The 8,171-nt window shown below is 43.1% G+C and overlaps 1 protein-coding gene across 2 annotated transcripts in view; it reads right to left on the bottom strand.

Annotated features, from left to right (window-relative positions):
- Positions 1–200: 200 nt before the first annotated feature.
- gabrb2b (gamma-aminobutyric acid type A receptor subunit beta2b) overlaps positions 201–8,171 on the bottom strand; it is a 54,462-nt gene continuing 46,491 nt past the window's right edge. For both annotated transcript variants that reach the window (XM_030361682.1, XM_030361681.1), the window contains exons 8-10: positions 5,962–6,206; positions 5,313–5,453; positions 201–3,172 (exon numbers count right to left, since the gene is read on the bottom strand). In XM_030361682.1, the coding sequence (XP_030217542.1) occupies positions 2,825–3,172; positions 5,313–5,453; positions 5,962–6,206 (734 nt within the window). In that variant the 3' untranslated portion in view covers positions 201–2,824. The remainder of the gene's footprint in view (positions 3,173–5,312; positions 5,454–5,961; positions 6,207–8,171) is intronic.

Below are 8,171 nucleotides of genomic sequence, written 5' to 3'. Positions count from 1 at the left end.
AAATATATTTAAAATTTGAAATTTGTTAATTTTCTATTTACAACAGTACTAATAAGTTCCAGTGCATGATGCTTTCATATATACAAATATGTTGGAGCTTTTGAGTCTGCAACTCATTTCATAGGGAAGATACTCTTCCTAAATGTCTCCCTAATCCTGTATCTCTTTTTTACACTAGTGATTAATTAAAGCATGTGTTCAAATAGAATTGACCCTTGTTTATGATTGCCATAAGAATCATGTTTATTTCAGGTTTAGAAGGATGTCAAAATTGTGTCAAGCTCTGCCCCATTTGTGAAATATACTAGCAATTTACAAATAATCATACAGTCATATTAACTATCCCTAAAATGTTCCTAAAAAAGTAAGGTGAATGTCAAAATGTTCATTTTTATAATCTATGCAAACTGTTCGTCGGATATGTTGTAACGTTAAAGCTTTCGTGATCCATGTTGGATAAGTTATTGACTGTAAATATCCTTCGCTGTAAATTAAATAAGAATAACAATGTTATTTGGAGTCATGGTGATTTCTTTCTAGTTCACTTCTCACTGACTGATTGTACAGACTTATTTCAAAGTCAGCCGTTAACAACAATCTACAGAAACTCCTTTAGGCTACGTTAAAAATGGAGACTCTTATTAAGTCGATCTCCTTGAAACAACCTACTAGGTATAAATACTATATCATTTGTATCAGTTAGTAAGTGGTCAAATGATTTACTTCCATATATACAGCTTATTTGCCCCACCCCCTCTCTCTCTTCGTCTTTAAATGCTTCAACACTAAGAAAAAACAAATTGCCTTTTATATAGAACTAGTAGCCTTCCACCCAACACTAAATAATGCAGATATGTATCTGGTTAATCTAAAAGAGTAAAAACGACTGCACAGAGATGTACAGCAATACAAAACAATGAATCAAATAAAGTATCCCGTGTTCATTTTAAGTAAATAGAGCATAGATGGAAAATGTGACCTTGAAATAACAACAAAACTCAAAATGATTGAGTGTAGCTATATCTCAAATTGTTTTAATGCTAGTGGTTTAATATTACCCTCTGATAGAGTTAGAAACTATCAGACATTAGGTCGCAAAAATAATTCCACCTCCCTGATGGTTCGGATTGATTTTAAACGGGGAACAGAGAACTACATTGAATTGTTCGTCATGTATACAGTGTATTTATTGATTCTAATGTGCATGGCTTCCAAAAGTTAAATTATCATTTTCCAATTAATATAACCAATAACTATCCCATTGTGCATGTGACTGCCTTTCTGTACCAACCCCAAACACATATGTTGACTCTAAGCTAATGCTATAGCTGTGTGGCTATATGTTTTCATCCACATGGGTGACTGGGTGCGATCAAAATGTAAAATAGGCAAACAAAGGGCACTGGTCCTTACAAGCACCAGGCATACAAAGATGATCATACCTCTGATGTGTGTAAAGGTTATACAAAAGCTAGCTACGATATCATCAAAGAGGAAGCATGGCCCACTCTGCCATCACTTCTGCACCAATGGAAGCCTTCCCTAGAATACTGAGTTGGTAACTACTCTGTAAATATACACATTTTGGCATTGTACTATATAAAATATGTGTTTTTATTTTAGAAAAAAAGAGTTGCGTAATAAGACTTTATAGTTTATTTGATGGCTTTTTTTTTCTTAGAATAAATAAGTATGTGAGGCCTTTAAAAGGGTAGGGCAGGGGATAACTTACAAATCTTAAAATAATTTAAGATATTAATATATTTACATTTATATTGTCTTAAGGAAGGAGGCAGGTACTTGTTTTCATTTCGATCTCATCGAAGGCAGTCTCATAAACCGGCTCAATCATTCAGTCGTTAAGGTGTATTGGGATTATCTTATATTCATTTAAATAAGACAACACCAAAGACCACTCTTTGTATACCCGCACACAAATATAAGAGCCATATTGTGCTGTACTATCACTTGCTATACCTTATGGGATTCCTCCTGATTAAATTCAGTGCTTTCTTTACTTATTGACCTAAGTGTTTGAACAGTTAAACGGGGGAATTGATATGTGCGTTCCTTTCTTGAACTAAACATGAGTAGGGTGGCAGCCCTGGGCGGTGAGCAGTTGGATGTGCTGACCATCGGTAAGGTTTGAGTCAGCAGTCTCCAGTTAAACCTAGGGTGTTTGGAATGATCTCAGTTTGTTTGACCGTCTTTTAAGCTATCAAAAAGAGTATTCATATATTGAATTAAGATAATACAAATCCCCTTTAAAGTGCTCCTATTGTATTAAAGTAGAAAATATTTTATCTGAAATCTGAATATTTTCATGTCACACAGTAGTGTAGAATGTATAATACAGACGTTATGAGAAAAAGAGCAATGTTTTCATGTATAGCGGTTTTCCCAGTGACTAAGATAATTCCTATCCTGAAGCTGTATTATATGTTTAAGAATCTCCAATACATTATACAAAGTTAAAACAAATATAACTCATACCAAATAACAATTTAAATCATATAAAAACTCAGGAACAGGCACGATGTATGTCTTGAATATCTTTGCCGATAAGGTTTTTGCTTTTTCCCCCGCGTTTGCCAGTTATTGTGCTATGTTCCACGTTTCAGATGATCCAGTCCACGCGTTGATGGGCCCTCGTTAGCATCGAAATTCAGTCTTTGTTTTGCAAAATCCCACACAAATGAAACCAAACCGAACAAACACAAATAAACAAAAAAAAATACCAATAGAAACGAGAAGATGCATGTGACGCAGCTCCTCTGTCGCCCGCCCTAATCAAAGTCCCCCCTCGCCCCTCCTCCCCCTGTCTTCAGTTGACATAGTACAGCCAATAGATGATGTTGAAGAGGGAGAAGACGGTGGGGAAGATTATCCGTGACCACTTGTCGATGGAGTTGACGTCCGTCAGGTCGGGGATGTTGATCTTGAGCTGGGAGGCGCGCCGCCGTAGCCGGCTCTTCTTCTGGGTGACGTGGCGCTCCAGCGCGTTGCGGCCAAAGTTGTGCCGGGCCAGGCCGGCCTTGCGGTACTGCAGCGTGGAGCTGTCGTACGTCAGCATGGTGTTGCGCGGGTCGTTCAGGCCGAGCGCCAGCTCCGACGGGCCCATCTCGTTCTTGATGTCCAGGGTGCCCAGCAGGATGTTTTCATGGGAGTCCATCTGCCGTACAGACACACACACACAATAAAGGTCTAAATCGTAGCCACCACGCTTTCAGGGTGAGATTTGCGTTGTATCAAGGTCAGGTCTTTTTATAAATATGGCGAAAAACACATTCATATTCAAACAATTCATAACTTTTTGCATAAAATCAGAACCACATTTATTCCTGTTGACTTAGGATGTTGGACCTCACTAACATACCTACTGGTCTCTCCCCCTGAACCTCACTAACATACCTGCTGGTCTCTCCACGGGAACCTCACTAACATACCTGCTGGTCTCTCCAACTCAACCTCACTAACATACCTGCTGGTCTCTCCCCCTGAACCTCACTAACATAAGTGCTGGTCTCTCCACCGGTCCCTCACGAACATACCTGCTGGTCTCTCCACCTGAACCTCACTAACATACCTGCTGGTCTCTCCAGCTGAAGCTCACTAACATACCTGCTGGTCTCCCATCGTAAAGATCACTAGCACACCTGTAGTTATTACATGTGAACCTCACTAACATACCCTGCTGGTCTCTCCAACTGAACCTCACTAACATACCTGCTGGTCTCTCCACCTGAAGCTCACTAACATACCTGCTGGTCTCCCCACGGGAACCTCACTAACATACCTGCTAGTCTCTCCTCATGAACCTCACTAACATACCTGCTGGTCTCCCCACGGGACCCTCACTAACATACCTGCTGGTCTCTCCACGGGAACCTCACTAACATACCTGCTGGTCTCTCCAACTCAACCTCACTAACATACCTGCTGGTCTCTCCCCCTGAACCTCACTAACATAAGTGCTGGTCTCTCCACCGGTCCCTCACGAACATACCTGCTGGTCTCTCCACCTGAACCTCACTAACATACCTGCTGGTCTCTCCAGCTGAAGCTCACTAACATACCTGCTGGTCTCCCATCGTAAAGATCACTAGCATACCTGTAGTTATTACATGTGAACCTCACTAACATACCCTGCTGGTCTCTCCAACTGAACCTCACTAACATACCTGCTGGTCTCTCCACCTGAAGCTCACTAACATACCTGCTGGTCTCCCCACGGGAACCTCACTAACATACCTGCTAGTCTCTCCTCATGAACCTCACTAACATACCTGCTGGTCTCCCCACGGGACCCTCACTAACATACCTGCTGGTCTCTCCACGGGAACCTCACTAACATACCTGCTAATCTCTCCACATGAACCTCACTAACATACCTGCTGGTCTCTCCACGGGAACCTCAGTAACATACCTGCTAGTCTCTCCACATGAACCTCACTAACATACCTGCTGGTCTCCCCACGGGAACCTCAGTAACATACCTGCTAGTCTCTCCATATGAACCTCACTAACATACCTGCTGGTCTCCCCACGGGAACCTCAGTAACATACCTGCTGGTCTCCCCACGGGAACCTCACTAACATACCTGCTGGTCTCCCCACGGGAACCTCAGTAACATACCTGCTAGTCTCTCCATATGAACCTCACTAACATACCTGCTAGTCTCTCCACATGAAGCTCAGTAACATACCTGCTGGTCTCCCCACGGGAACCTCACTAACATACCTGCTGGTCTCTCCACGGGAACCTCACTAACATACCTGCTAATCTCTCCACATGAACCTCACTAACATACCTGCTGGTCTCCCCACGGGAACCTCAGTAACATACCTGCTAGTCTCTCCACATGAACCTCACTAACATACCTGCTGGTCTCCCCACGGGAACCTCATTAACATACCTGCTAGTCTCTCCACATGAACCTCACTAACATACCTGCTGGTCTCTCCACATGAAGCTCACTAGCATACCTTCTGGTCTCTTCCACGTGAATCTCACTAACAAACATGCTGGTCTCTGCTCGGGAACCTCACTAACATACCTGAACCTCTCCCCAACTGAACCTCACTAACATTGCTGCCACTCCGTTTTGTATTATGCACTCATGAAAGATGAAGAAACTGCGATGTTCAGATGTATTGGAGTAACTTGAAAATAAATATAACTTAAATATAATAATCAATAAATGTTCTCTTCTCACAATAGGGGTCCAACATTCAGTTCCATACGATCAATATGAGGCAAACTAAACAACATGCTGTGCTGACTTCAGATCGGAGTACACTGGGAGCAGTACCTTATTCTTCGGATCTCCCAGTCCGAGCCCTGCATCGTCCATGAAGATGGGCTCCCACATCGGGTCGCGTCCGTCCAGGTCCCTCTGCTTCATCCTCGAGTACAGAGTATCGTCTCTCCCGACTACATTACCCACCAGCCACTGGGATCACAGACAGTAACTCAGGTTAACTACATTACCCACCAGCCACTGTGATCACATACAGTTACTCAGGTTAACTAATTTACCCACCAGCCACTGTGATCACAGACAGTAACTCAGGTTAACTACATTACCCACCAGCCACTGGAATCACATACAGTTATTTGGGTTAACTACATTACCCACAAGCCACTGGGATCACATACAGTTCCTCAGGTTAACTACATTACCCACCTGCCACTGTGATCACATAAAGTTACTCAGGTTAACTACATTACCCACCAGCCAATGGAATCACATACAGTTACTCGGGTTAATGCTTCATTTGGACATATAATAGTACAACGAAAATGTGTCTGAATTCCAGAGTCATATTATTTTTGCTCAATTATTTACTCGGTGTGACAGAACAGGATGGTTTCCATTTTGTACGAGGCCAAGGAGGACATGAGTTAATCCGGACAATATGGCAGCATAACGAGGACGTGCTCTGGGTAACGTCCCCAACCTTATTTGGGTCCATCAGCATCTTCTCGTTGTTTGCTGTGGATATCTTCTCCGCCGCCTTCTTCTGCCGCTGGGGGCCTCGTCCAAAGAAGATGTAGTTGACCAGGGCGTACTCCAGCAGGGCGAGGAACACGAACACAAAGCAGCCCATGAGGTACATGTCGATGGCCTTGACGTAGGGGATCTTGGGCAGGGTCTCCCTCAGATGAGTGTTGATGGTCGTCATGGTGAGCACCGTGGTGATGCCTGAGAGGAGACCGCAGAAAATCAAGTAAAAGAAACAGCTTTAACTGAACTGGGGGGATCCAAACCAACTGTGGAACGCAAACCTAACAAGAGTACGTGAGGCGTTGGAGGTGGAAGGTTCTGCGGCAAACAAGGAAATCAATATCGAGTCGGGATGAGCTAAACTTGAAAGAGTTATTTAGTCAAGTTAGTCTGACGATCGCATCACACGGTTGTATTTGGAAACACTGCTGTGTTTTTATTAATGATGTCACTTATTTGACGGCATACAATTTTCAAAACATCCTCAACAATATATATAATGGCCAGAAACCAGGAGGCTCTTTGTTGAATTCAACTCTGATTTTCTGTTCCATTTTCAATCATCCCCCTAGATCGCAAGGCGTTGGTTTACAATTGTTGCAGAAGCAGTCCAGTGTGAATGCTTACTGAACCAAATTAAATCAACTTCACCCATGAAGACAACCGAAATCCAAACAAAAAGGCCACTGCAGCTCATTTAAAGAACGGATTCACAAAGGTCAATTTGACATAGAAAACCCTTAATATATACAGGCCTATGTACAATTATACAATGCATATAAAATCTAATTCCAGATTCAAATTTTCATGATTGATGACTCTGGACTTTATGTGTCCACCATGTAACCTCCATAAACACACCCACACTGTATGGCAACAGTGAAAATGGCATGAACGTTTAGGGCTGTTTGGTGCAAACTACAACCGTTCTACAGCTACCCCTGACTCCAGCAAACCCCATCTCCAAATGTTATTCTGGAAAAGCTTTGTCTAAACAGCAATGACAAAGGATTTTTTTACTGCGTGGCGTTTCCGTCATACAGCCTGCACTAAGCGCTTCCAGCTTATGCTCCGAAACCAGGTCAAAGTTTATGAAGTGCACCGAGCGCGGTAAAACAGTTCACAGCCCGTCGACGCACTCTCTGAGACGAACTCCGCCCACTCCCATTACGGATCATTACTCTTCTTGTGTTGTGTCTGCGGCGCCTGTTGTGTTCGTTCATCATTTCCCTTGCATGCCTGCTGCCGGCCGTCTTAATGCAGGTTAATGCCTTCAATCAGGCAGATTGCCTTGGCTTCCCCAGTGCCAGCCACCCACAGGTTTGGGGATGGACAGAGGCGGTGGGAAGAAAGAAGGGTAGCCAGTGTTTGCTGGTGAACACAAAGCAGCAGCGTGCTCCAACGGCCTACACAGGGAGTTACGTAACCGGGGGAAAATGTGTGACTTCCAAAATGCACAGAGGCACTCAAATCAGCATTGTTTATCACTCTGGGCTTTTAGGAAATAATTAAAATGTTGATACTGCAAGCTATCTGTGTAATGGCGTAGGCCTGTCTTACCCAGAATCAGACCAGGTGGGAAGATTCCACATTCATCATTTGTGCGCTCAGAAGAGGAGTTTGCTGAGATTCATTGACTGAAAGAGTTAGTAGCCTAGCTCCTGCTCATTTAAGGGGAATACACTCTTAATCACCTTCCAAAGATTTCCAATGTGTAATGAATAGTATTCTAAGTGCCAGTAACAACACAACAACAAAGTCATTTGTCATAGTTTGTATGATCATATTATCAGCTGTGTCTTTCTGGGTAGGCTAAGCAGATAACCTCTAAGCGGCGCATCTAATGTTGCCCTAGTGCCAAAAATAGTGCTGAATCATCTCTGTGTTTATGTACTTATTGACGTAGCTCCAGCATTGCGCCGGCCCATCAACTTCAATTCATTCAATGGATGGAAAAGCACTGTGATGAGTGAGTCACTGTGGCTGAGGTCTCACAAATAAGCCTTTCGATGAATGTCTTAAATCTGATGTCTGACAAGGGTGAACGGGATATTTCACTTTATTTTGCTTCAGATTTGTGTCTACCAATCATGTTGCCGGAGGCGGAGTTCTGTCAACAAAACTGGATGGCAGTTGTAAACTGTATGCAGCAAGGGTGTAAGG

The sequence above is a fragment of the Gadus morhua genome, chromosome 7, assembly GCF_902167405.1.
Source record: "Gadus morhua chromosome 7, gadMor3.0, whole genome shotgun sequence".
Classification (NCBI taxonomy): Eukaryota; Metazoa; Chordata; class Actinopteri; order Gadiformes; family Gadidae; genus Gadus; species Gadus morhua.
The sequence above is the reverse complement of the archived record's forward strand: the minus strand, read 5'-3'. Positions and strand labels throughout refer to the sequence as shown.